Source organism: Fusarium oxysporum, chromosome X (assembly GCF_013085055.1).
Source record: "Fusarium oxysporum Fo47 chromosome X, complete sequence".
In the NCBI taxonomy this organism is placed as follows: domain Eukaryota; kingdom Fungi; phylum Ascomycota; class Sordariomycetes; order Hypocreales; family Nectriaceae; genus Fusarium; species Fusarium oxysporum.
This window is the reverse complement of record NC_072849.1, coordinates 738,769-766,544: the sequence shown is the minus strand read 5'-3', so window position 1 is coordinate 766,544 and position 27,776 is coordinate 738,769. Positions and strand designations below refer to the sequence as shown.

General features: G+C 48.9%; 10 protein-coding genes across 10 annotated transcripts; 7 read left to right on the top strand and 3 right to left on the bottom strand.

Moving 5' to 3' along the window:
- Positions 1-397: 397 nt before the first annotated feature.
- FOBCDRAFT_323480 (uncharacterized protein) lies at positions 398-3,790 on the top strand (the record flags this gene model as incomplete). Its single annotated transcript, XM_031191134.3, has 3 exons — positions 398-575; positions 620-806; positions 853-3,790. 3 exons carry the CDS (start codon positions 398-400, stop codon positions 3,731-3,733), a joined length of 3,246 nt encoding a protein of 1,081 aa, XP_031032365.2. The 3' UTR covers positions 3,734-3,790.
- A 365-nt stretch (positions 3,791-4,155) lies between these two features.
- On the top strand, positions 4,156-5,367 carry FOBCDRAFT_253387 (uncharacterized protein; the record flags this gene model as incomplete). Its single annotated transcript, XM_059611042.1, has 2 exons — positions 4,156-4,247; positions 4,292-5,367. Exons 1-2 carry the CDS (start codon positions 4,178-4,180, stop codon positions 5,365-5,367), a joined length of 1,146 nt encoding a protein of 381 aa, XP_059465980.1. The 5' UTR covers positions 4,156-4,177.
- Positions 5,368-5,931: 564 nt separating this feature from the next.
- Positions 5,932-9,199, top strand: FOBCDRAFT_146751 (uncharacterized protein; the record flags this gene model as incomplete). The annotated part of the gene is made up of 6 exons (XM_031191132.3): positions 5,932-6,347; positions 6,397-6,932; positions 7,177-7,197; positions 7,570-7,673; positions 7,726-7,748; positions 7,876-9,199. 6 exons carry the CDS (start codon positions 5,932-5,934, stop codon positions 9,197-9,199), a joined length of 2,424 nt encoding a protein of 807 aa, XP_031032363.3.
- A 2,012-nt stretch (positions 9,200-11,211) lies between these two features.
- On the top strand, positions 11,212-12,052 carry FOBCDRAFT_207178 (DnaJ domain-containing protein; the record flags this gene model as incomplete). Its single annotated transcript, XM_059609190.1, has 3 exons — positions 11,212-11,358; positions 11,406-11,903; positions 12,026-12,052. The coding sequence occupies 3 exons, from the start codon at positions 11,212-11,214 to the stop codon at positions 12,050-12,052; spliced, it is 672 nt and encodes a 223-aa protein (XP_059465979.1).
- Positions 12,053-12,588: 536 nt separating this feature from the next.
- Positions 12,589-15,553, bottom strand: FOBCDRAFT_244172 (uncharacterized protein; the record flags this gene model as incomplete). Its single annotated transcript, XM_059610591.1, has 7 exons — positions 12,589-13,694; positions 13,963-14,042; positions 14,073-14,121; positions 14,152-14,315; positions 14,346-14,906; positions 14,937-15,047; positions 15,141-15,553. The coding sequence occupies 7 exons, from the start codon at positions 15,551-15,553 to the stop codon at positions 12,589-12,591; spliced, it is 2,484 nt and encodes an 827-aa protein (XP_059465978.1).
- A 1,723-nt stretch (positions 15,554-17,276) lies between these two features.
- On the top strand, positions 17,277-19,085 carry FOBCDRAFT_190645 (cytochrome P450; the record flags this gene model as incomplete). The annotated part of the gene is made up of 4 exons (XM_031191127.3): positions 17,277-17,475; positions 17,531-18,513; positions 18,572-18,709; positions 18,766-19,085. 4 exons carry the CDS (start codon positions 17,277-17,279, stop codon positions 18,973-18,975), a joined length of 1,530 nt encoding a protein of 509 aa, XP_031032358.2. The 3' UTR covers positions 18,976-19,085.
- Positions 19,086-19,257: 172 nt separating this feature from the next.
- Positions 19,258-20,552, bottom strand: FOBCDRAFT_253384 (uncharacterized protein; the record flags this gene model as incomplete). Its single annotated transcript, XM_031191126.3, has 2 exons — positions 20,252-20,552; positions 19,258-20,184 (listed from the first exon to the last, which is right to left on the bottom strand). Exons 1-2 carry the CDS (start codon positions 20,396-20,398, stop codon positions 19,258-19,260), a joined length of 1,074 nt encoding a protein of 357 aa, XP_031032357.2. The 5' UTR covers positions 20,399-20,552.
- A 1,783-nt stretch (positions 20,553-22,335) lies between these two features.
- FOBCDRAFT_323475 (uncharacterized protein) lies at positions 22,336-23,020 on the top strand (the record flags this gene model as incomplete). The annotated part of the gene is made up of 1 exon (XM_031191125.3): positions 22,336-23,020. One exon carries the CDS (start codon positions 22,336-22,338, stop codon positions 22,921-22,923), a length of 588 nt encoding a protein of 195 aa, XP_031032356.2. The 3' UTR covers positions 22,924-23,020.
- On the bottom strand, positions 22,990-24,700 carry FOBCDRAFT_253383 (uncharacterized protein). The gene is made up of 2 exons (XM_031191124.3): positions 23,245-24,700; positions 22,990-23,192 (listed from the first exon to the last, which is right to left on the bottom strand). Exons 1-2 carry the CDS (start codon positions 24,604-24,606, stop codon positions 23,130-23,132), a joined length of 1,425 nt encoding a protein of 474 aa, XP_031032355.2. The 5' UTR covers positions 24,607-24,700; the 3' UTR covers positions 22,990-23,129.
- Positions 24,701-26,267: 1,567 nt separating this feature from the next.
- FOBCDRAFT_285179 (uncharacterized protein) lies at positions 26,268-27,380 on the top strand (the record flags this gene model as incomplete). Its single annotated transcript, XM_031191123.2, has 1 exon — positions 26,268-27,380. The coding sequence occupies one exon, from the start codon at positions 26,268-26,270 to the stop codon at positions 27,378-27,380; it is 1,113 nt and encodes a 370-aa protein (XP_031032354.2).
- Positions 27,381-27,776: the final 396 nt, after the last annotated feature.

Here is a 27,776-nt window from a genome sequence, read left to right as displayed (position 1 = left end):
CACATTTCAAACGGCCGCGCCTACAATTGTGGCATGATCCTGGCCTTGCACCCATAGCTTGGATGAGTATGAAAGGGGTGACGCACAGAATAGTGCTACGTAGTACCGCGAAACCCTGCCGTACTTTAGAAAGGGGGTCGTTATGTGCTGTGCTGTGACGAAATGAGGCGCCAGTGAACGGTCAACAGATAAGATAGGGAAAGATAAGATAGGTAAGTCCCTATGACGCGTTGACTCATGTGGGGCTGATGACCAGGGCAAGCCAACTCGACAAGTTCATATATTAAGAATCAAGTCAGTTGCCACAAGTCGAACGGATTAATGACGTGGTAAATCGAAAGTCGCCAGAAACTCATTTTATCAAAATCAAACGTGTTCTTAATCTCATTATTGTGAAATGGCAGATGCGAATTATTTTACTTGTACGCTTGGTGAAGCTGCGAGACTGAAGCGAAAAGACGAGAAGGCGAAAACATGGACGACAGTGGTGGAATTGATTGATGACCAGGCTGAGAGGAATCCAGATGCACCGGCTTTGGGGTTCGCGACTTTTACGCATTTGAAGTCTACGCAAGGTGAGTGCTCACATACATCACAATACCATGGCTGACATGAGCAGTATTCCGTCATCTCCTCACATTTCGAGACCTCTCAGACACATCAAAGCATGCCGCCCAGATACTTTCGACTCATTTGCCAAAGGAACCTAAGTCCTTGAAAATTGGCCTTCTATCGTCTAGTAGCACGGAGTTTGTGTTGACATGGCTTGGCTTGATGCGCCTGGGATATACTGTCTTGCTTCTTGCGTAAGTCACTGGCCTCAAGGGATGCGCAAACCTGACCATATTGCAGACCTCAATTGGCACCACCAGCGGTTCAGCATCTTTGTGAGACTCTGGACATTAGACATGTTTTCGTCGACGACATCTACGAGTACAGAGCGCGCGGACTCTCAAACGACATCGAGATCATCAGGATCCCTTCATATAAAGATGACTCGACGACAGATGACTTGGGGCAGACCCCGGGTATTTCAGAAACAGCGTACATATGTCACACTTCGGGAACCTCATCTGGACTACCCAAACCAATCCCCCAAACGCAGTTCGGGGTGATGGGAGCTCTGTACAGCTTCCCCGGGAAGAACAAACCAGCAACCTTTTCCACAACTCCCCTCTATCACGGTGGATTCCCAGATTGTCTGAGAGCCTGGACAAGTGGTGCTTCGATATGGTTCTTCCCCGAAGGCCAGGCTCCCATCACAGGCGCCAATATTATAAGAGCCATCGACTTTGCGCGGGCGCATAGCCCAATACCCGTCAAGTACTTTTCATCAGTTCCGTATGTGCTTCAAATGCTGTCCGAAGAGTACGGGGGCATTGAAGTTCTTCAGACAATGCACCTTGTTGGTGTCGGCGGCGCTGCTTTACCACCAGCAATAGGCGATACACTTGTGGACGCAGGCGTGAATCTCCTCTCACGTATGGGAAGCGCAGAATGCGGGTTTCTGATGTCGTCGCATAGGGATTACGCCAAAGACAAAGACTGGCAATTTCTCCGAGCTATTGATGATTCAAGACTTATCGAATTCGAGCCCCGCGAGAATGACCTATCAGAACTTGTGGTGAAGCCTGGTTGGCCTTTCTTGATCAAGACGAATCGTGAAGATGGATCATACGCCACTTCTGACCTCTTCGAACCACATTCATCGATACCGAACGCGTGGCGATATCACAGCAGAGCTGATGCGCAAATCACTCTTGCCAACGGAAAGAAGTTCGATCCTTCGCCTATTGAGGGTAGCATACTTGCTTCCACCAAATCACTGCAGGATGTTCTCATCTTTGGCAGTGGAAGAGATTACGCTGGAGTGCTGTTGTTCCCTTCCTCGAGCGACATCAGTGCACATGAAGTGATCGATTCAGTATGGCCGCATATCGACAAACTAAACTCCGACAGCCAAACCCATACCCGAATCAACAGGACAATGCTGGTAGTTGTCCCTGTCAAAGAGGGGCAGAAACCCTTGGAAAAGAGCAGTAAGGGAACTATTCTTCGGCGGCAAGCTGAAGAGCGATACTCAGATGAGATCGAGGGTGCTTACAGCAACACATCATCTTCCACAAAGATTCTTGAGGGTGGGCTTCAAAAAGCCGTTCAAGATTGTTTCGAGCAAGTCCTCGGCCGGCAAGTTGAACCAGATCAAGATCTGTATCGCCAGGGCGTCGACTCGATCTCTTGCATACAAATCCGAAAGCTGCTCGAACAGATTTGTCTATCATCTGAGGATGGCCGGCTTCCTCTGAACGTTATCTACGATCAGGGCACCATCAATTCACTTGTTGAGTATCTGGAAAGAGCGAATTCAGGCGACAACGAGCTGAACGTCGACCCCGATGAGTCAGATCTCAACCTCATGCAAGCTCTCGCTGAGAAGTACAGCAATTTTGATCCAGCCTCGCATGATACTAGCAGTATGGTAGGGTCAGTTGTATCTTCTTCAACCAGTGGTGTCAAAACTCAAGCACGGCAAAATCGCGAAGCCTTGGGTGAAAAGAAACGCTTGGCACAAATGGCCATGAAAATCGTTCAAGATCCCAATGATCGCCCCACGCGTGTGGTACTAACCGGTGCGACTGGGTTCCTTGGGGCGCATATCCTTCATCTTCTTCGAGAAGATTCAAGGATTGAGAGGATTTACTGTTTGCTCCGAGCTGACGGCCCATTTGCCGCTCAGAAACGAGTTTCTGACGCTCTCTTCCAACGAGTTCTGCCACCTTTAGAACCACACCAGGATAAAGTCGTCTGTCTTCCGTGCGATTTGACACAAAAGGATCTTGGACTCTCAGAAGAGCAGCTTCGGGAAATTTCGACGAGTACTACGAAGGTCATTCATTCAGCTTGGGCGGTCAACTTCAGTCTTCGACTAAACTCCTTCGAGGATCAGATTTCGAGTACGAAAAATTTGATCAACCTCGCTGAAGAGGCTGGTGCAAAGTTCATCTTCGTCAGCTCCATCGCAGCAGTTAGCGACTCTACGGCTCGACCAGTTCCCGAGACGCTCTCCCATGATCCTAAGGAGGCTTCACCACTAGGCTACTCACGCTCCAAGTGGGTAGCCGAACAGGTTTGTGATGCAGCGAACAAGAAACAAGACTCTCCCCTAGCGTCGATTGTTCGAGTTGGACAACTTTACAGCAATGAATCTGGAGTCTGGAATACCACTGAGGCATATCCGTTATTGCTTTCAACATCCAAGATCACAGGATGTCTACCCGATCTCCCAAATGAAGTGCTCAATTGGCTTCCTGTCGAGCAAGCTGCTCAAGCTGTGATCGAAATTGCATTCACGCACTCCAAAGGTTTGAAGACACCTGTCTACCATGTATTGAACCCGCATATCACACCGTCCTGGAAAGACATGCTGGACTGGCTGGCTGCTAGTAACGAGGGTCCCGAGTTTGAGATCGTCTCATCATCTGAGTGGCTTGAGCGCTTGGAGAAGGCTTTGGGCGACGAGAATGATCATCCGTCACAGGCTCTTCTAGGTCTTTGGAAGCGGTCATATTCCAGGGGCGATATGAATGAAAATGCAGTGGACGATCAGGAGAGTTCTGTATTCGAGGTCGCTCAAACACAGAAGGTCTCTGCTTCAATAAGGGACGTCGAGCCACTGAGTCGCGAGCGAGTAATCAAGACTTGGAAATGGGTGAACGAGAATATTAAGGGCTGAGTGCTCCTTGGTAATTTGGAATGCTAGATAGTAGAATAGAATAGCGGCAATGAACAGGTCATATTCCATATCTGAAGATCTTGATGTAGGCAGACCGGGCATCCTGGCCATCCCTCAAGCAGCAAGGAAACTCTCGATGTTAAACCGAGGTGCCAGAAATACCTGATCCAAGATCTACTAAAGCTACTCCAAATTATCTTAACTTTACCTAAGTCTTTTTGTCACTTAGGAGAGACGTCTTGACCATTGTCCTCAAAGTGGGGGCGCCCGGCGAGTTATCAGACTTGTGATTCGCCATGTACCTTGCTCCCCCCATCTCGCCAGTCACGATGGTGGAAAGTCTCCGACGATGATATTGCCGTCCACGATGCGCTCGAACACTTCTTCCACTTCGAACTGTCAAGTAATTTCCTTTAAAATCTCACCGATCTCAATCTCTCCGCAATGACATTAACTTCCGTCACCAAGTCGAATATTCCGAGCCCCGCTCGGCGGTCAGCCTGCGATTGTTGTCGTACGTCATAACTCCCATGCTGTACTGGTATCGAAGCCTAACAGGTCTAGGACAAAGAAAGTCAAGGTGTGACGGTGGAAAGCCTTCATGTCGAAGATGCTCTGGTTTAGGTCTTGACTGTCACTACTCGGTCAAGAAGCAAATGGGCAGACCTGCAAAACGTCGACAAGCTTTGGCGGCAGCGCTCCCTAGTCCAGCTGTTCAAGATGACACGCCCTTCCTGTCCCTCTTATCACCTCAATCAATGATTGAAACGCTCAGTCAGGTTGACGTGAATGTCTGTGTAGATCCAAGTCTCATGCCTGACCTGAGCTCTGAGATACTTAGCGGACTTCAACTTGAGTTGGGAAAAGGCACCGACTGCTCATGTCCAACATCAGACGTCTTATCAGGCTCCGGTGCCGCTCCGGCCCTCGACCCCCCAGCTTCAAATTCTGCCTCGGTAGCCACGTTGTTGCCCATATCGCAAACATCGTCACGGTCATGTTCTTGTCTGGCAACTTTCTATCTCACAGTAGATGATCTCTGCAAAAACGAAAGACTCTCCTTTCCGTCAGGTCTTCCTTTTCTTCGCAAAACGATCTCAACAGCCAGTCAAATCGCTCATTGTCAGATCTGTCCAACCAGCCACCTCTCTGCCATGCAGAATATCCAACTTCTGGGAACTCTCCTCATGTCAGTGGGCCAGCAGTACGGCGTCATTCTGGAGTCCATAGACAAAGAGGCCAAGGCATCCATGGAGAAAAATGAAATGAAACGTCTGCAGTTCAGCGAAGTCGGGGTTGAGTATTCTGCAGAGGCTCCAAGTTATAACCTGGAATTAGATCCTGCAGCATGGGCGGATTTGGCTAAAAAGGCTGTTAAGGCTGAGGTTTACGGAAACGGGAGAGAAGAAGAGTGTTTGTGGAGTGTTTTGAACTATCTCGAAAAACGGCAGTCCCAGTGGCATGCCGTGCCGCCCCATCGAGATTGTCCTCATCAGTACCAGCAGTCTGATGAGGAGCCATTTTGCATAAAGATACTTCACAAGGCTAAAGAGTCAATAGAGGCTCTTAAGTGGAAGTGTCGTGAGATCTATGGTCCGGGAAGACATGATGTTGGTACGATTTCCCTTCTGTGAAGCGAATCGCCTACCTAGATGCATTGGTCTTGCTACGGCCATTTCACCCTAGTTAATAAAAGGTCCCTGGAAAACCTCATTGTTGATCTCTCTTCGATGCAGTTCGCTGACCGTTACAGGAGAACAGTGAATACTAAGAGTAAAGGACTAGCAGGCATTACAAGGATGCATACTTCTGCCTGAATCAGATTTTCATTATCAAAGGTTAATATTTTATCCACAAAGTGCATAGAAAGTCCATAGCCTGGTTGGAAGCATTTGATCTGGCTCCCTCCAACTCATTTTCCGTAACCTGTAAACATGATGGTTGATGAGTCTCACATCATCATACGGGGCGCTAAGATTCCTTCGTCAGAAAGTCGACCCTTGGGATCTAGTACCAACTCCCTATAGGCCATGTATAGACCAATGATAGTGCCAGAAACTCTCCATCCAGCAGACAAAAGTATCCGCTTATTTCTCCTTGAGGACTAGAGCATATAATCTTCCAGCTTCCCTTCTTCATCTCCTCTGCCTTTTCCACACAATATGTCTTCATCTTGAGCTCAAGTATTTTCTCCTGCGATGCCTCACTTGGTCAGCACACATTGCATCGAGCCTCATTTCCTTCGCAATGTCCTGGATGTTCTGATTATTGGGACAGGGACAGCTGGTCTCTCTGCGGCCTTGGCCCTTGGCCGTGCGCAAAGGAGTGCCATCGTTTTCGATGGCGCCGAGCACAGGAATAACCTTCATGGGATTGCAAGTCAGGCAATATCAAAATCGATCCAGGATGAGACGATAGCTGAGATCAAAGCCAAGTTCAAGACCATCATGCTTAGCCTCGCGACAGCCGCGTCTATTCGTGAGAAAGGCATGACTTTCGAAGTCGAAGACGTTACAGGTCGACGTTGGAAGGGAAGAAAGGTGATATTGGCTATGAGCAGCCGTGATGCTCTTCCAGATATCCCAGGATATGAAGAAGCTTTGGGGAAGCATATGTAAGCCCTCTTTTGACTACGAAACATCGAATCCTGACTCGTTGGATAGTTTCGATGTATCACAATGCCTCGATGTTAGTAACAAAGCGACTGCCCACGCTGCTGTGCTCATCACATCCGACTCTTCAAGTTCTATTGAGGCGGCGGTATTGTCAGCTCATCTCGCCCGCCAGTTCAGTCCCGATATAACATTCCTGACTAACGGCCTTTTTCATGTCGAGCATCATCCTCAAATCTTAGCGACCAAGAATTGTGGCTTCAAATTAGACAACAGACCCATCAGATCATTGCAACGTCTGGAAACCTCGGTGGCTATCCAGTTCGCCGATGGGACAGAATCAGTGTATGGCTTGATATCGCATAAGCCCAGAAAGGTTCTTGGCGGGCCTTTTTCAGAACAATTAGATCTGGAGATGACATCTGAAGGGAGGATTTTGGTGGAAAATGAGTTCCAAGAGACAAGCACACGCGGTGTTTACGCAGTTGGTGACAGTGCCAGCTTTCTCAAAGAAGGGAGTGCTGGGGCCAGTGCTGGATGGCTGGCTGGGGTTGGTGCAAACTTGCAAATTGCGGAGGATGATATGAGTATGTAGTTTACATTTGTTCCGAATATAGGATGGAAATAATTAAAGAAGTCGCCGATTCTTCCAAGTGGTGCATGATGACCCTTGTTGAATGCGGTTTGACACAACGATCCCCGTCATCGGGGACTAGATTTTGGTCGCCGACCATACGTATACAACATACCCTCTATCATAGCCGAGGTCAGATATTGGTATGGTTCTGCTTCTCGAAGTATTAGACACCGACATGCATGTTTGATGGACAGAAATGCTAGATCAAGCAATTGGTAGGTACTGCGTTTGGTTGATGGCAGTTTAGGGTAATTCGGCAACCAAGGGCGTTGCATTGTATCATGCTACCCTTCCGCTGTGTGTAGAATAGACTTGAGACTTTCAGGAAGGTTAGCTATTATCAGTTAGTTTCTGATAAGTTTAGGCTACATCACCTATTGACATACCAACCATTTCATGGAATCTTTGTCACCTAAATTTTATCTCAAGCTATGAAGCTCGCACCACGATCAAGTTCTGGTGTCTCGGGAGGCAGAAGCAGGACCCATTTCGATATTCATTGGCGTTACATGTCTATGATAGTCGAAGCCCATATAATTCCCAATCATGCTATTATTCTTCAACTGTTTCTGCTTTATGACCGGAAGTCGCCGTTCCAAAGAGCGCAGTTGGGCCATCGGGCTCTAATTTCGGACCATCGGCGGCAATCACTTTATCCCTGAATCACGCAATTGAGACTTATCCTCGGCTGGTTAGTTCCCGCCCCGGATAAACCATAGCCCGCCCTTCTCACACCCCAAAAGAGCAAAGCGCTACACGCTAGTGGGTACGTACAGTACGTCACTCCAATTGTACTTTTTCTGGCGTGTTCACTCTTCAGCTTGAGCTTTTTCTCGCATTCGACTTCACTTTCCCTTTTGAAGGAAAACACAAAAACTCAAAATGCTTTCAAGTCGCGTGACACTGGCAGTTCGATCTGCGGCCTTTGGCCAGTCTCGAAGGGGTCTCGCTACCGCTGCGGCCGTGACATCTGCGAGCCGAAGTCACAAGGTCGTCGTTATTGGAGGAGGCTCTGCTGGTCTCGCGATCAGCCATCAACTTCTCCGGAGCGGCCGATTCGCCAGTGAGGATATCGCTGTCGTCGATCCCGCTCAGTGGCACCACTATCAGCCTGGATGGACACTCGTCGGTGCCGGGCTTAAGACGAAGGAGGAGTTGAAGATGTCTATGTCTGAGCTCATCGACCCCAAGCTCAAGTTCTACAACGTGAGCGTTGATGCCCTCACTCCTGAGGACAACAGCATCACCCTTGGAACTGGTGACAAGGTCAACTATGAGCACCTCGTTGTTGCGCCCGGTATCAAGATCAACTATGACAGCATCAAGGGCCTTCCCGAAGCTCTCGCTGAGCGCAACGGTCCTGTCTCTTCCATCTACGGCTACGACTACTGCGATAAGGTCTTCCCCAACATCCAGCGCCTCCAAAAGGGTAACGCCATCTTCACCCAACCCGCCGGCGTCATCAAGTGCGCCGGTGCTCCCCAGAAGTCCATGTGGCTTGCCCTTGACCACTGGAAGCAGACTGGTCTCTATGACCCCAAGAACCCCTCCGCCTCTCCTATCAAGATCACCTTCGCCACCGGCCTTCCCGTCATGTTTGGTGTCCCCAAGTACAGCGCCGAGCTCGAGAAGATGCGACAAGAGCGTGGTGTTGAGGGTCTTTTCCAGCATGATCTTGTTGCTATTGAGGGCAACAACGCTGTCTTTGCCCATGGCCAGGACAAGGTTACCAAGCCGTTTGACTTCCTGCACGTCGTTCCCAAGATGGGACCTCATGCTTTCGTCAAGAAGAGCGCTCTCGCCAACGAGGCTGGCTACGTTGACGTCAACGACAACACGCTCCGCCACAACAAGTTCGCCAACGTCTGGTCTGCTGGTGATGCTTCAAGCCTTCCTACCTCCAAGACCGCCGCAGCCGTCACCTCCGAGGCGCCCGTTCTTGTCAGCAACCTGTTGCGCGCCATCGATGGCCAAGAGCCCGAGCCAGCCTATGATGGCTACACCTCATGCCCTCTCCTCACAGAATACGGGAAGGTGATGCTTGCTGAGTTTAAGTACGGTGGCGTTCCCAAGGAGACTTTCGGAGAGATTCTTGGCATTGACCAAGCCGTTCCCCGCCGCTCATTCTACCACCTGAAGAAGGACTTCTTCCCCTGGGTTTACAAGAACTACATGGTCAAGGGAACATGGGGAGGACCTAAGGGCTGGATTAAATAGATAAAAGTTCTGGACTTGCCGTGTATGTTAGACTTGTACCATTGGCGAGATTGTATACCCACGGAGAAACTGGAATAAAAGTTGCAAAATAATGACCCCAAGGACGCATGGCTTTGCCGCCGTGATGCCGGTTTATCTGCTTTTTGGCTAATCAACAGAGGCGGTGGCTGATAGCTCTCGGTCAAATCGGAGAGAAGCTCAACTTTCGAGATAGGGCGACGTTCTCATTTGGGAACACTCATCCGTATTCCCAACGGTGCGCACTCGATATAAATTCCCTCCTCTCCCGCATAAACAAACATTTAGGCTGCCGTTGTACACAGTATTCTCCTGGCTCCCAGCCGCCCAGCTTCCCCAAACCGCGGATGCCTTACAAACACTCGCTACACGATGCCGCCAGTCTCAAATCCTCCCCATGGACCAGAAGGTCAGGTTTCTGCCTCGACGGCAACGCGGTCTAAATCCTCCACGAAATCGAATGCTTGAACCACAATATCTGCCTCACCAGACGTCAACAAGACGTCAACACACGCGTCTCGAAAAAAATACACTTCTACAGGATGAAAGCCAAACTCGGCTGGTTCGGGCAGCTACGTCGCCGATTAAATGAGCAGCTAGACTACCAGAAACTACGCGTGCGCCAGATTGACCAGATACGCACCTAACTCCTAATAATTCAGATTCTATCGGATAGGAAGGTGATAGCAAGAAGAGAGGCGAGGCTGGCGCACCTTCAGACAGATTTTGAAGCGAGGATTCAGTGGAAGAGCAAGAAGGATGAGCAAGATTACCGGGGTTGGCTTGGTGATGTGAAGAGACGGAGAGACTTGAAGAATAGTTGGAAGATGGAGCAGAAAAAGAGGGACAAGGAAAGGTGGGAGGGGAAGTGGCAGGGGTTTTATTGAGCAAGGGAGCGAAGACAAGGTTTCGAGGGGACATCCCGAGTTATGGGGCTCTTTGCTTCTATAACGGAATCTTCATGGTTGCAGCTTTGGTGGTTTGCATGCTTTGGACGAATTGTTGCTTTTGGAGGTTGTTTGATGTTTGTCGACAGACACGGGAGGCATGACATCCCGACGAGGTTTTGGAGGATTGATATGGTACCTCTGGGAAGCAACTAGTTGCTTGGATTTAATATTTTTCCATTCTTGAATCCTTCTTGTTTTTATATTTTATTTCTTTAGTTTTCTTCGCCTCATTTTGCATGGCCATCTTTGGCACTTGATTCTATCAACAGTGGCATATCTGGTTTGGGGGAACACATTCATTAGCGATATTCATTACGGCATCAGAGGACGATGAGAAATCCCGTTATCCCTCATACTATCATGCGAGTAGGATATATCGCGGATACTACTTCTACGATAATGGCTCAAGCCTGGGGTTTGCTTGAATTGGCTTCATAGTGTTTAAGATCTTATATCAATATTAGATCGCACAAATCACGAACCCTTTTATCACTTGAGTTCCTCACAACGAGTCGCCACTCTAGGTGCTGAAGCTCAGCACGACACGAACAGAAATCTCTCTGATACCGAAAAGACGCCTGTTCGTCGCCACTTGATTTCCTTGCACATATGGCATCACGTTGGCATACTAACACGTGGCGAGTTCTCCCTCTTCAACCCTCCACTTGGCCAATGATATAAAGAGGAGGCCAGAGGTAAATGGAGTGTTTCATACCTTGTTGGATAAACCTTATAAGACCTGAGCGAAATACATCAAACACTGTGGCCAAGAATAAGTCTGCTAGAGGAGGAATCGTAATCTTTAAGGTTAGACTTTAGGCAGGTCACACAGGCAATAGGAACACGGTAACAGCCAAATATGATAGGCTTTCACACTCTGCGCAGTGAGGGGCACACGTAGCTCAAACGGAATAACAAACTTTGGGTAGGGCTTGTAGAAACACAAACTCGTTCGACTTCTTTAAGAACCTGAAAAGCCCAAAAAGCTCACTGCTTTCCCTCACTACTAAATATTTCCTGAGGTTTCAGAATCATTTACTCAATATGGATTTTATTGACTACTATAAAATCTTGCAGTTGATTCCAACAGCAAATACAGATGAGATCAAGACGGCTTATCGACAACTGGCCAAGACGACACACCCAGATAAGAATCGCGAGGATAAACAAGCCACTTCCAATTTTCAAAAGGTTAGTGACTTTTCAATTACCCAGTGTGTATACTAACTAGCTGGAAGCTCAACGACGCATACTCTACACTATCAGACACGGAAAAGCGTCGAGTTTACGATTTGGAGTACGAACGGCAAAGAAGATTAAATCAGCCTCGTTTTTATACTATAGGGAGAACAAGCGAATCCACGAATAAGAATGCTGCACCCTTTCCCTGGTTCAGTGCAACGTTCTACGCGGAACCTCCCCCATTCAACCCCGAACCAATGCGATTATTCGTTAAAATACGGGAATCGGAGGATTTCATTCGGCAGTTCAAGTCTTGCGTATCAAGCACCGGCAAAGAAGTGAGACGCCAAAAGCGAACGATACAAAAGAAAGAAGAAGCTGTACGAGCTCTTAAAGAAGATATCTTGAAACACGGGACCGAAAAGACGAGGGAATATGCTTACGGGGATGGGCCGTCAAATTTAAACCGTATTAGAGAAAGCTCTCAGATTCAAGCGAAAACGAGACGTAAGGCTGAAATTGAAGCTGAGCTAAAGGAGGAAGAAGAAAAGCTGGTAAGCCTCGAAAGGCAGCTTCTGGATTTTAGCCGCCGACTCTCATATTGGGAAAAGGACAGGGATGCTTTGGGTCCCAAATTTGAGATTGCATGCGAATCTGATCCACTGAGTTCCGAAAGGTGGCCGTTCAATACCGTGCGGCGTAGAACGAAAAAGAAGAAACAAGCTTCTCCGGATGTACGGCCTGGCACGAGAGAGGAGTTCGAAGAAGCGGAGAGGCGTCGTCGAGAAAGAAAAGGGGAGAGTAGCCAAGCAACACATACAAGCTTCCAGGGAGAGAGTGCAGCACAAAATAGCAACACGGCGTCGGGAAATTAGAAGTGCCCAGGGGCTCTGGAGAAACGTGCTCTGATGCGGGATGTGGGATCGAGCTCAAGGTTCTGGAACTCCAGATGCATTCGAAGCTGCTAAGCGGAAAAGATGGTGTGATAGATCAATACTAGTGGCTCTGATGTATACGGACGCATCGTACCACCTGGGTAATAGCTAGAGCCAAATTTGTGTATCAGGAACCTCAGGATTGTATTTAACTCCAGATTATATGCAGAAAGTCTCGATCAATAAAATATGTACATAAAACACCCCGTTTCCCTTCAAAGCGTATGCAAGAGAAACTTTGGCCCCGGCAAGCTCTTAGGCCCAAGGAAGGGAGAGTTGTCAAGGAACGCGTATCTCATAGTAACTACAAGAGAACACCCACGGTAATGAAGACCATTGTGAGGGACCCCAGAATACCACGTTCGTAGCGCCCAGCTTCCGCAACTACAACTTCCGGCACTGCGGGGCCATTACCGCTGGCTCTAGGAGAAGACTGTGAAAGCACCGCATGGGGCTGTGCGTGCCCAGCGCCAGGATATGTATTCTTCCCTTCACTCGGTTGATGCTGGTTGGGGGTGGCACTCTCGATATGACCAGATCCAGCACCAGCGGTAGGCTTAGTGTCTCTGAGGGCCGTAGTGACTGTTCTAACAGGCCCTGATACCGCATGATATGCAGCTCGGGTCGGGGCGAAAGCATTGAACAAGTCTTGTGATCCATGAGCATCATTTCTGGCTGGCTCTGTAACGGCAGCGCAAGGCGCAGTGATTGTGATTTCGTTCTCGCCATTATGGCCGCAAGCGTTGCAAGGAACAACGTAAGTGGTCATCTCGACAGTAGGGACGGGAAGATGAACACAACGACTGCAAAGCTCATAAGACAAGGTAGCGCAGTATTCGGTGACAGTCATGGTTGAAGGATTGTTAGGGTCGACGATAGTGTAAGTGACTGTAGTAACCGTGGCTTCGACCAGGGTTTGTCCTGACTTTGTGATAGAGTCGATCACTGTTTCAACCGGCTGAAGGATAACAGACTCAGTCATAATATCGATGACAGTGGCAACTGGCCTGGAGGGGATAGCATCTGTGGGAATGGCTGTGACTCCATCTTGCGTAGTGGCTGTTACCTCAACCTCCGTGCTGGTCTCACCGGGTGAAGGAGGCACGTCATTCAGAGCGTACAAGGTCAAGAGGATATTAGCTGGTGCAGCACGCGTATCGAGCGCTTTACGTGGGCCAACCCAGCGACGCTCGGAAGAGGATACAACCAGGCCACCACAGAAATGGCTGCTATCACCTGGACAGGGGATATCACACCGGCCGTTCAACACCAGGCTAGTTGCATCAAGGGAGTCTGAAGCATAACAAGATCTGTAGAAATGGTTAGAGTCAGAAGAGGGATGATTGTTTGATGTTGGCTTACCGGTCATAGATTCCAACATAGGCCCGGCCTCTGGCCAAGGCAACGCAGCTAGTCGTGGTCATGTTTGCACCGGAGCCTACAAGGTTGAAGCTCGGGTAACCGTCCGCTGATCCGAGACAGCCCTTGTAGGTATACTCACGAATGGTATCGATGTTCGAAGGGCCATCAACAGGGGAGGATGTTGCTGGTGGAGCATCGGACGAGGAGATCGTAGGGGTCTCCTGGGACATGGACGCCACTGGTTCAACTGGTGCAGACGTTGTCTCTGGGACCACCTCTGAAGTCGAAGTCTCACCTTCCTCTGCAAAAGAGGTACTTGTAGAGGAGAGTGACGGGAGAACGGTGCTGACACGCGACGATGGCGTAGACTCGCTAGAGGCCTCAGGAATGACAGAGCTAGAAGCGGATGTGCTTGCCGCTGTGGACGCGATCAATTCTTCCGTTGCAGATACGGCGGACTCACTTGTCGTTGTGTCTGGAGCAATAACAGGTCCCTGATCAACACTGGTTGATGCAACCTCACTGGTCGTGCTGGGAACAGACTTGGTATCAGTAGACGCCGGGGACTCGATTTGGATAGATGTTGTCGTGTCTGCCATAGAGGTTGATACCTCATCAGTGGTGAGCGTTTCCAGTTTGCTAGTGACAACAGTCGTAGATTGTTCCGTGCTGGTCGTTTCCTCTGTGGGGGAAACCGACTCAGTTGTGACATCAGCGGTGGTGGTGGTTGTCTCATCGACTACCAAGGTCATCGTTCCAGTTGTTGAAACCAGCTCCATTGTTGTAATCTCATCAATAGTGGTTGTTGTAGTCTCGGCGGTTGCCACAGACTCCTGCGTAGTTGTTGATACTTCGCCAGTTGTAGCCGTGAAGCCATCTGATGTAGTCGTTGTTGGTTCAGCAGTGGTGGTGATCGTCGCTTCATCGGTCGTAGTAGTTGTCTCACCAGTAGTGGTTGTCTCATCAGCAGTCGTAGTGGGCTCACCACTCGTGGTAGTCGTAACCCCGGTAGGTTCCACGAAAACAATAAATGTACCAGATGCAGTCCCTGAGGCAGGAATAGTAAAATTGAAAGGCTGCTCTCCAAGGGGGAGTGTCGAGGTCTTAAAGGCATAGTTGATCTCAACTTTGTCTAAGCCATAATCGCAGTCAAGGCAAGCCTCTGCTCGGACAAGGAAACCGGAGTCATTGAATGCATCCCCAACGTCGCAGACGGATATCAACAAGACCATGGCACCACCAGATGGAGCCGGTATCGTTCTCACGAGCGGAGGTGAGGATCACGTATACCCCGTGAGACTATCTGGTGGGAAGATGGCATCCGGTGCGAGCAAGAAAGGAGACAAGGCGTTGATTTGATTGGCATTCGTGTCAAAGGCGTACTGAACCGGGAGGCCATTGCTCGCATCAAGGATCGATATAGCATCCATATTGGCAGGGCGCTATGTAGAGTGTTAGATGAACAAAGTCCAGTCACGGAGCAATGGGCTGTACCTTGGAGCTTCTTGTGTAGCAAACAAGAATTCGATACGGACTCCGTTATATCCAGGGTCAAACCCCAGCTGAACTTGTAAAGTGTTGATGTTCTGGGTCTCTGGAGCACAAAGGTAATCGTACTGGCCACCGGCTCCAACACCATTATCGACGTTTCGATTTACCATGAGGTAAGCTCCTTTCGCCGTTCCGCTGGTCAGTATGCCTCCACTCCCGAGACCGAACGGTCCATCGGTGAATGTTCCCATGCTTGATTCACCGAGCACAGTCACCGCCATGATCGTGAGACCTGGTCCAGTGAAGATGGCCGAGGCTACTGTATCATAATCAGTTGTTTCGGCGATAGAGAAGCAATTTGCCAGCAAGGGGAGTGCCGTAAACACGGCCAGAGACTTGGGGTTGGTGAACCTCATGTTGTTAGTGAGTGACATCTACTCAAGGCCTCAGTAGCCAGAGGTAGAGAAAACCATGGACGCAAAAGAGTGGATGAAGTGAATGAATGAATGTAGCATCACTTTTCACTTGGTCTTGGGTACTTAAATAACCGAAGATTGAAGAAAAGAAAAATCCTGTCTTGTTTGACTCGTTTCCTCATGTCGCGATAACAATTGTTATTGAAACCAAGTCTGGCTACTGATCTGACACGACCTGACTCATGGGACACTAGCTATACCAGTTTAACCAAAAAAAACTCTGCCTTGCGATAATTATTTTCTAAACTTTACCTTTGATTGGCATAGTAGCATTGCTGCCATCGCCCTGGCACGTAGAATGACATCCTGTAACAAGCATAATGCTAAAATAGTAAAGGGTTACACGCGACTTCTCATGATTCAAACACACGCAACTGGGCTCAACGGCTGGAAAGGCTTCTGAGACATCTACAATCCATGGAGGCTGTTCCAGTGTCTTTGATAGATGTAATGAGTGCCAGCAGAGACTAATTTGGGCGCGAACACAAGCTCAAGTTAGCATACCAGCCGAACAAGGCGAAACAAGGGAGGGTCAAATGAAAGATCATTAAAGCTGAGTAAAGGAATTGGCCTGAATTGCCATTGCGCTCATTTGCGCAGTAGCTCCGCGTTCTCAATAACGAGAAAAACCGAGCCCTTGGGGTTACACTACTGATTCTGGTTCTAGACCATGGCGATACGATGCTAGGCCCTTGATCAAGTGTCACTAAACCGTATCGGTATCTCAGCAAGACAGATCAAGCATAGAGTTTGATCTCGTTACGTTGGATCGGGATCGCTGCAACCTCAAGTCGCAGCGCGGACGTACAATGCCAGCTTACTGGTACCCAGGGTCTTTTAAGCTTATGTCAATTTGACTTCGTGAAAAACTTGTCAATATCTCAATAAGATAGACCGAGGCAGACCATAGAAATAGCACCTTTTTTGCACCTTTTTTGACAACGCTTCACTCCTTTCAAACCAGACATGTAAGGCGGCCTTGGTTGTCGGTTGGTTCATGGTGGTCTACCCTAGAGACGAATTAAAATCTAGAGATGTAGATCTCGCATACGCGCTGTCCGAAATGGCTGTGACTATCCTATTTCGAAAATGGCTACTGCTAACTTGCCGCAACTAATAAACCATTCAGCTATTGGCTTGGCTGGCTGCAACCGTGCATCGGGACTGGTGTCCACAACCCGACGTGGATGCAGATTGTGTCGTCTGTAATCCTGATGATACCAACTCTCGCTCGGTGGGCCCTGTCGGCCGAACTTTTCCTGGCAGCTCAAACAAGATGCTGGATAACACTCAGCCAACCATAATGGATGAGCTTGATGCGTAAGTTGAACATGCTCTCTCTATTCATCGGACCGCCCACTTGCGCAACCCGATCTTCGGCCGAGACGTAGATCTTCCCCAGAATTGACGTAAGCAAGTCTGGGGTAGCGGGGTAGATAAGTTCGGAGACCTCGGGGGACAACACACAAGATGCTGACACTTGAACTTGGGCTGATAGGATATACCCACGTCATTGGACATAGCTACCACTCTTCAAGCCTCGGGAGTACAAATCGGCAAGTCTCATGACCGGCGGACGTGCGCTATAAAACCTCGACAAGTCCAGGCTCAAGAAATAACCTCGTTCTCATCTGCTGCCTCTCGACAATAACAACAGTTCGAGATGACCTCTCCGATTGCGATATTCGCTATACCGGCGGTGGTTCTAGCACTTCTCTTGCGGTTCATCGTCCAATCCTTTCGCTCTCCACTGCGAACCGTCCAGGGACCTGCCCTCGCCCGATTGACAGATGGCTGGTACTTCTGGAAAGTCTGGAAAGGCTCATTCCAAGATGTAAACCTGGATCTACATAAGAAATACGGTATACCCACCCGCCAATGCCTTATATACAACATTCACTGAATGCTCTGTCGCAGGAACGATTGTACGATATGGGCCCAACAGATATAGCTTCAACGACCCCGAGGCAGCCAAGACAATCTACGGTCTGGGCACTCACTTCCCAAAGTCATCGTGGTACTCAGCCTGGGCAAGTCCCGGCACATGGGCCATCTTCAGCGATCAATCAGTCAAACGTCACAACCAGAACCGAAAGCTATATCAAGCGACATACGCAATGTCGTCACTTGTTCACTACGAGCCCTTCGTCGATGACTGCGCCGACATCTTTGCCCAACGTCTCTCCGAGATGTCCAGCACCTCGACTCATCTACCTGTCGACATGCGACACTGGTTCCAGTGCTATGCGTTCGATGTCATCGGTTTGATCACATATGCAAAGCGCTTCGGATTCCTAGACAGTGGAGATGATGTTGGTAATGTCATCGGTGCTTTGGAGGACCACTTAGGTTATGCGACCCTGGTTGGGATTTTCCCAAGTCTGCATAAGTACCTCTTCAAGATCAGGAACTGGCTAGCCGGAGGGAAGGGAACAGGACGAGCATACATCTTGAACTTCACAAACGAGAGGATCCGGCAAGCCCAGGTAGCTCCCAAGCCCGTCGCCGCAGAGAGTGAGGTCACTATGGAAGACTTTCTCACCAAGTTTCTGGCTAAGCATGCTGCCTCGCCCGATGTCTTCACTCAATATCATGTTCTCATGGGATGTACATCGAACATGGTTGCGGGCTCTGATACAACGGCCATCAGTCTTTCGGCTGTTCTGTACTATTTACTAAAGAACCCGGATTGTTTACAGAAGCTGAGGGCCGAGATCGATGCCTTGACAGCACGAGGAGAATTGTCAAAATCTCCCACCTTTAAGGAAAGCCAGCAGATGGTCTATTTCCAGGCTGTTATCAAGGAGGCGCTCCGAATGCATCCTGCCACTGGTCTCCCACTCGAGAGAGTTGTTCCCGAGGGCGGCGCGACAATATGCGGACGATTCTTCCCAGAAGGAGTAAGTTCATTATGATGAAGCTCAGAAAGTTTGAGCTCGCTGCTGACAAATGACCCAGACTATTGTCGGTATCAACACATGGGTAGCTCACCGCGATACTCGAGTGTTTGGTCAAGATGCCAATTCCTTCAACCCAGACAGATGGCTCACGGCCGAAAGCGAGAGACTCTCCATGATGAACCGTTACTATATGCCTGTAAGACTCCCTCGGCTGAAGCGTTTGATCATATCACTGACGAAAGACCATTTTAGTTCGGACTCGGCTCACGAAACTGTATTGGCCGACACGTCTCGATGCTTGAGATGTCAAAGCTGATCCCACGAATTATCCGCGATTTTGACTTCAGCCTTGATTCGTCGTTGCAGCATCAGAATTGGCATACCCAGAGCTACTGGTTCGTCAAGCCGTTGGACTTTAAAGTGCGTATTCAACCACGTGTTCTGGAGAAACAGAGGGTATGAGGGAGCCAACCCTTACCTAAGCTTTTTGGGCTTTACCTTAGTTTAGGTGATCTTACCTAAGCTTAGTTGGCTTTAGTTATTTGTTTGATAACATACACCTGCATTGACAAGATCAATATCCCTTTGTTCAGTTCTGACTTAGAAAAGCTGATACCTTTTAAGATTAGCTCACTGTATTTACATTGAGTTTGTCACTAAAAGAGAGGTACATCTTGCAAGTAATATGTAAAGCCTTGATATTCTATAGAAGTTGCTAGCTCGTGACCATTGAGGAAACTATCTTCAAGAGGTTTCACTGATCAGTTTTTCAGACAGCTCCCAAAGCTTCTCCGCCTCTTCGTCAGACTCAGCCTTAGGATGCGCACCGCTGCAAATCTGACAATCTTCCAAGAATACACCATAGTTCTGCTTTCCTTCTCTTTTCTCACCCGGTCCAAGTTTGGGATCCAGCGCCGCAACAACAGTGGTTGACCCCCCAGCCTGAAGAGTCTTATACTTCACCCCCCTCTGGTTTCCTACCTTTGCAATTGCCTCGCGAACTTCAGAGGGCATATGTCTGCCGAGTTCTGTCTCAATCCATCCTGGAAACACCGCCAGAGATAAGATTCCGTAACGCTCGTACCATCGCTTGTTTGCGCCGATGCTAAAGAGTACGTTGGCGACTTTGCTCTGATTATACGCCGCCAGAGGAATGTAGCTCAGCTCTTCGACATTAAGAGATCCCCATGCTCTATGCACGTCGTAGTTGGGCCTCTCTTCTTCCGGCAGGTCCTTGTTCTTCTTCTTAAAGTTGATGTCGCTCCATCTCATGTACGCCCACTTTGGCGATCCACTGGACACGTTGATGATACGAGTTGCACCTTTGGGGCTCTCCTCAGTGGCCTTGATAAGCTTTGGTAAAATGAGGCTGGTGAAGAGGAAATGGCCAATATGATTGGTTGCGAAATGCATCTCGATCTTCTCTGGGCTGTACGTGTGTTCTGGGAGGAATGCGACTCCAGCATTGTTGATGAGCAGGTCTATCTTCGGAATGTCATCTCGACAGAGAAGTTCCGCAGCAGCGGCGCGAACTGACTGTTGGCTTGAGAGGTCGAACTGGATGATAACATAATTCACCGTAGGATAGAGACTCTTCAACTCATCGACGCTTTCTTGAAGTTTGGTACGAGAGCGGCCGGTGATTATGAGGTGCGAAGGCCCTTGTGATGCCTGAAATTCAGAGGTTGTGGTTAGATGCATGCCCTTATATGGATCTCGAGTCACATTTCTCACGTACCAATGCCTCAGCTGTTGAGTAACCGATTCCGCCTCGGTTCACGCCGGTCACAAGCACAAATTTACCAGAAACCTGTGCAGAGAAGGCTTGAGCAACCTCGAGACCCTCTGTGTCACCATTGAACTGAGAGAATGTTGTTGCCGTCATCCTTACGAGTGTTGGCTGATAATAATGAAGTGGAGTACAAATGGAGAGCCTGAGATGCTTGTGTGAATATCCAACTTTCACATCTTTTCCAAGCGGCAAACCCTTTAATTTATAATTGCAAAAATGGAGTGAAACTTGGTGATCGTCATAGTGAATCCCGCTTATTGTTATGATTCAATCTGAGATGTTCGGCGAATAGATACCATCAACATGGATTTAAGCGGAGTTAAGCGATATAACACCAGGATTTCGCCGAGCCGATGCCCAACTCCGTTGATCAATTCCAAGCTACGACTTCAAGTCTGGCTCAGAATACCTAGACTTTTAGGCTTTCGGTGACATATAGTCCGTTGTGCCCGGATTGTCGGTAGAGTTGATCTCGTGGGACCGAACTGTGAATGGGCTTGTCGAAAGGGTCAGATGGCCCGGTTTCGCGTAAAAGGTGAGCAAATGAGTCTATTCATGTAGTGGCCTCCACCTTGTTTGTCTTCCTTTCTTTTTGAGATAATCAGACAAAGATGATGTATGCATTAGGCTATTCCTTCAAGCTCAATCATGGCCTTGTACCAGAGTTCACAAGGGCCACGAGTTGAAGAGGGTCAATTTGTTCATGCACTTGCCAGGGCTGAGTTGTTTTTGGAATGGCTAAGATTGTTTTTCATCCGTGGTGAAACATACAGCCTTGTTGTGGTGCTCTCTGGGTTCTCGTTAGGGGTAAGACAAAAGCAGGCTGTGAAAGCCTGCAGTGCCAAGAATCTCATCACCAATGGCTATCTATCATCGGGAGAGAAGCTGAAAAACATTGCACATTGCAACTGAGCTATCGAACGCCACTGGGTCATGTAAATTGTGATAGGGGTGACTGACAGGATTGTTTCGAAGGGTACTTGGGTTTAAGGATCACCCCTTCTCAAACCCGAGAGCCTTATTCTTGGTGACTCATATCTTGCAAGAAACCGCTTTGCAACCTGGACAGACTCAACATAATTCTTGTCTGTTTCCTGCTATATCTTCAGACTCATATAGCGCTTGTGCAATGTGACTCGATAATTGGCTACACTGTTACGGATGGAACGAGTATCTTTTCCCTTCAAACCCCAAGACGACGTTGACTAACCAAAACCGGGTAGCTGAAACACTAAGCTGCCCACGCTGAGCATCCTTCCGCACAACGTATACCTTCTCCAGAGACCCAGATACATACGCGCGTTGGGACTACTTTACTGCCGAAGGGGGTAGCAGTTTCGAATATCGAGTCGGCACGTCTTGGATCGATAATACGGCCTACTTCACCCATTGGATGTTGGGTTTTCTCTGATTCTAGCCAAAGGCCTCGTTGTAGAAGTCTGCAGGCAGCTCGCCAAGCTCATTTCTTGAGGCTGAGCTGGGCCAAGCCACTGCCCGCCCACGAGGGTCCCATTTTCTGACATTGCAGAGACAAACTTCATTCCCCGCACGGCTGCCTATCCCTTACAGAACACTATATACCGGGAATGTACTAGTCCTGCGAACTGTATCTCCACTGACAGTCCGAGTGTCGACCAGCCCTGTCACTTTCTCCGTGCCCGCGCAGGGATACCAAGAAATGTGGCTTCTCCTCTGCCGTTGAACTTACTGTAAGGCAAACACCCTTGCATTAGACTACCATATAACGATATCAGAATGGATTTGAGGTTGAAAAGAAAAGGCTTAGAGTTTTGTACCATAGTGTTGGCGTTTTGTTTCCTCTTGTCTCCCCGCGACTATACGGAGGTATTCGTCCGAACCGATATGCCTTGGGCGGTGATTGTCTCTTGTGGCTAATATATAAACATCGTTCGATCCCGGCAGCCGACCGATTCTTGTCACAACTATCTGTACTCGAACATCCTTTTATCCAAAATTTGACCGCCAATACTTCATTAGAGCCTCGGACTGCGGTAGCTTATCAGCTCATCATGGGTAGCTTATGGGGAGGTGCTCACACCTTTACTGAATCACCTTATGATCAGCTATGGTTACTCGATGGCGGGTTCAAGCGCGATTCGTTTGTCTACTACGGTTCGTGGGAAGAAGACAACTCTATTGTGTACCGCATCACCACCAACACGGCTACCGTTAGCAAATTCCTTGCCCCATTCACGCCCATCAAAGCAAACTATGTCCTCCTCAAGGTCCAACTTTCAGCGCCAGATGCAGCATACAACGCACTAAAGGCAAACGCTCCCCAGGGTATGCTCCCCCCGGATGACTTTAAATCAGCCTTAGGAGACAAGAACTTTATGACTGCCGAGCCTTGGGCAGGCTTTAGAGGTTCTGAAATCAGGGAGTTTGTCAGAACCAACGAATCTAAGATTCTCATTGAGAAGAGGGAGTACAACACTATGAGGGTCTACACCATTGTTTGGGCACCGAATGGCGACAGGTGTCGATTAGAGGGCATGGATAGGTTTATCTGGAAGGTTATTGGCGGCGAGCTCAATGTCGACAACTGGACAAACTTTATGCGCCTTACGGTCTCTGTCACGGTTGGAGGTTCAAACTGAGGTTTGAGCAGATGCCAGGTGAGCTGTGGCAGGATACAGCGGACTGGACAGAGGGGGTGTAGAACATCGATAGTAAAGATATTAAATTGAATTAAACTAAATGTGTGGGTATAAAACTACTAAGCAACGATTTTCTCCCTCGAATCCCAGCGCCAATGAGTACTTCATAGTCAGTAAGCAAATCACGAAAAAAGAAAGAGAAGACCTCAGATAACGGTGTCATAAGTCGGCAGCGCATCATAAAGGTCTTGTCCTGCCTGGACTTGTTCCTGTCCACTTATTAGTTATCATGTCTTGGTAGCTTGACTTGGCGAAACTCACATAGGTTGGCACGTGGTTTATGCCTGTCTCATGATGTCCCTCGACGGCAATCTGCAGTGGGAGTCGTAGCATGAAGCTCGAACCATGCGCTCTCGAAGCCAAAACGACTTCCAGGATATATGTCCTGCTGATCAAGCAAGAGTAAAAGGTCGGAAGCAAGATCTTATTATCGGGGCTCGGCAACGCGATGGAAACAGGCAAAGTGGCTGTATGTCGAGGCGCTTCCGCCTTGATGATATCACTACCCTTCGAACCTCGTCGGGAAGCTGTGCGGGGAGGCTCCTCGTCCATGGTAGAGTTCTCCGAGCCTCTGCGAGAGCTTGGTGCTGAGGTTGAAGCTGATGTTTGTTCCCAGTGAGGCGTGGGAGAGCTAGTAACCGTTGCGCTCTCATCGAGAACAAAGCTCAAGATGGGATTCGGCATCACGCTGGGGAAGTTGTGTTGATCTGGTAGAAAGCTAAGATGGCCTGTAGAGTAGTATGTCGATGCTTTGATGGTGGCTGACTTTGCATACATCTCGGGTGGAGTCGCTTTCTTGGAAGTTGGCCAGAACTCGAGATCGATATTGAGTGAGCATTCTGATGGTTGTAGCTTATCGGCTGAGATGATGACGGGATCCGGTTGCCGTGTGGTTGCTCTGATGTAGCCTAGCTTAGACGAGAGAATATCTTTTCGAATTGACTTCTCATGAGTCAGAGTGAATCGCGGGTTTCCGGGTACGATATGCAGAGGAGGCTGCTCTGGAAGATAAGGCATGACTTTCACAGGATGAGTTCTTTCCAGAACCATGGATTTGCCCTTATCGGTCTTGAGCAGTGCTCGCGCATCAACACCGTAGTTAACAGCAATGGTATGAACAGCCATATCATCGTGCTCCCAGGATCCAATAGTCGGCGGTAACTGCAGATGTCGTTCCCGAATAATCGGGTTTCGATGCTTGCAAGCGGCGCTGGGTAGTTGGTATGGAATGACGAAAGAGAAAGGAACCTCGTAGGTTTGACCAGCCTGAAGCACTCCATCGGGTGGAAGGGCACTTTCTGGAATTGGCATTCGAAGCTGAAGGAACTTGTGTCCTGATTTAGGCATTGTTCCTTGATGAAACATCTGAACCAGCGTTGTTTCAGAGCCAGTGAAGACTATCTCGAACGCATCGACGGTTAGATCCGCGCTTGGTGAGAATGATACAGAGCCGGTGATGGTCGAGCCTGAGGTGTAGATCTTGGCCTCGAAGTGCCGATCAATGTTGACTTCGAGAGGACATTCTGACTTTCTTCGTGTGGGCACCCAACTTCCTCTACGCTTTGGTTCCGCTTGTATGGTGTTGATGGGTGTAGTGTTGAACAAAACCTGGGCAGCCGACATTTTGATCGTGTTACTCAAGGAATTGTTAGCGTTGATAGTGAGAAAACTGGATAATCTCAGTCATGAGCTGAGAATATGATGTAGGTTTGTGATGAAGATGAAAGAAGATAAAAGAGTCTTCCCCCCGGATACTTGAGCTGACCTTTCAGTTCCGCCACAAGCGAGTTGGGACTGCCAACACATGACCCTTTATCTCAGCCAAGGCTCTGGTCCGCGGTGATTGGCCATCCTGGCCGACGCGACGCCCTGGTAGTGCATTTGGCCATACGTAATTGGCTAACAAAAGCCGACCCCAGAGCTGGAGCCAAGACCTCCGATTCCCGCACGACTTCACGCCCTGGGACTGACATTTGCCAATTTCTCATCACAGTCATCGAGACAAATGATCAGCAGCTTACCAATCGCAATGTATCACATCTCAATGCTGACCTGCCAAGTCGTCGCATATTTCTTGATGGAAATACTCACATTCTAGGACATTTACAAGTATTTCTGTGGGGAAATCGCTATCTCTTCGGGCTGCCACACTCTCACGAAAGCCAAGAACTAGCAGTAAGCCACCTATCACTGTGTGAGGGGTACCGCCATGATCACAGGGAACAAATCAGCCTATAGTTATCTCGAGCCAAGATACGCTGGTATTTTTCGCAAAAGACTGACTCAAAGATAAGGCGTCGGAGATAGCTGTGCCGCGCTAATACAAGAATTGTTTTCCTGATGATGTTATCACCGGCTATACGGCGAGCGACTCGACCTCTCGGGACGTTACCGGCCGTTGGGGAGGTTATTGATTGGGTTTAGTGGGATGACTTACCCCAGACTTTTGCGCTCGGAAGTGCAGTTCTCGCATGAAAGTGGATGGTGACAGGCGGTTAGGGCGGGTTTTTGTGGTGGCCGCGATCGGCGGGGAAGAGTGAGAACAAGTGAGAGCACAATGCCGCAGGGGGTTGCTGAAGGTTTTGTACAAGCGTGCCTAGAATTTGGGCGTCAGTCGGAGATGCTCTCATTTGCCACATCACATGCTTTAACTTTATTGACTTGGCAGCCACAGCCGCCGACGTTGCACTTGGATCGATTATAAATCGGATTGAGTAAAAGGCGTTGAGGCTCTGAGGAAGCCGTTAAGCGGATTTGAGCGAAACCTGAGCTCTGTTGCGCAGTACTCAGTACATCATCAACAATCAGAAATCTCTACACATGGGGCATCCTCCAAAAAATGAGAGCAGCTCCACAAGCTACCCCAAATACAGTGGAACAATATCCATTGCTCTCATCTCGTGAAGTGGGCTCGTAATTGCCGATGAGCTTGTTCTCACTCAGCCGCATCTCAGTGTGGTCATTCAATTGGATCGAGAATTTTCCACGGCTCCATTTCCCCAACGTTAATCAGGAACTTTTTCACGACTCCTCAATTATATGGAGATGGAGAAGAAAAAAAAAGAGAACATAACTTCCGAAATCCCGCTCAAGATCCGCCGACTCCATCGTCAACATCCGACCGATATTGACAGATGGATCCGATGTGACGTGCTTGGCCAATGCGGGGTCTTATCTCCATGAGGTCAGCTCCGATAATCCACTTCAGCTTCACAATGAGACCATTGTCTCGGTAATTAGTTTTGGTGTTTTCCGAGCCTTTTGCAAATACTTACATATTCGACATGACAAACTTTTCGAGTCCTATCGATATCGGGAGGTGTTCGTTGAGGCATCGCGTCGTGATGGCACCGATGACGCGATTGAGGGCTGATGAAAATCACGCACCGTTGGATATGATGAGGGAGTATTATGCTCAGAGAGCTTCAGTTTCTGGAACACTTCTCATCACTGAAGCGACGTTTGTTTCGGCGAAATCACGAGGCCGTGACGAGAACGCGCCGGGCATATTTACGCAGCAGCAGGTCGAAACATGGAGACATGTAACGGACGAGGTTCACAGCAAAGGGTCCTTCATCTTCATGCAGCTATGGCACGTCGGCAGAGCAGCTCGACAACATGCCCTGGACAAGGCTGGCCTGGAAATGGTCAGCAGTAGCGATATTCCCATCAGCAAAGAATACCCGACACCACGGCCCATGACGACCGAAGAAATCTGGGAGTGCATCGCATCTTTCGCCAGCGCCGCCAGGAATGGCATCGACGCAGGTTTTGACGGGGTCGAGATTCATGCTGCCAATGGATACCTCATCGACCAATTCACGCAAGATACGTGCAACAGACGAACAGATGAGTGGGGCGGCAGTATCGAGAATCGGTCACGGTTCTGTCTTGAGATTGCGAAAGCTGTTTCACAAGAGATAGGCCCGGATCGGACAGCCATTCGACTGTCACCTTTCAGTACGTTCCAAGGCATGCGAATGCAGGATCCGGAGCCGCAGTTCACCCATCTGATCTCCCAGTTGAAGCATCTGGGGCTCGCGTACCTACATCTCGTTGAGCCCCGTATTGCCGGAAACGCGGACAGGGAGACTGACGACAAGGAAAGCCTTGACTTTGCGCTTGATGCATGGGGTTGGGTCGGACCAGTCATTCTAGCTGGGGGTTACACAGCGGAAAAGGCAAACAAAGCCTTGGAAACAAGTTTCGAAGACCAGCCTGTTGCGTTTGCCTTTGGAAGACACTTCATATCTAATCCGGATTTGCCGCTCAGACTCGCGAGGAATCTTCCCCTGGCGCCGTATCAGAGGGATACCTTTTACAAGGTAAAGAGTGCGAATGGGTACACGGATTATCCTTTCAGCGAAGCATGGAAGGGGAGACAAACGGTAGAGTAAACGGCGGTATAGAGAGTGATTGGTTTGTCTGATACGACATTTTCGTTGCTGCGTTTGTTGACACATGGAAGATGCTGGATGTTCACAGAATAAGTGACGCTAGGCCGCCACATGAGTTTGGGACCGGGGTGCCTTGAGACAAGATGAGATTGAATGCTAACGTCTCAGATAATTAAACTCTCAGTGCATTCAACCAATATTCCAAAGCAGCGGAACTTGCTTGTGAGTTTGAAAGCATACATGCGCTACCTCAGTTCTTGTGTGAGGTGCGTGGCATGAGAAGCCGTTTCAACAATGCCGATAGTGGGGCGCTGAAACGCACGGTCTTAAACATACGATGCTTGACCAAATTCAGCAGCACAAAGAGTGACGTCTCCAACGCAACGACTCTTTTCA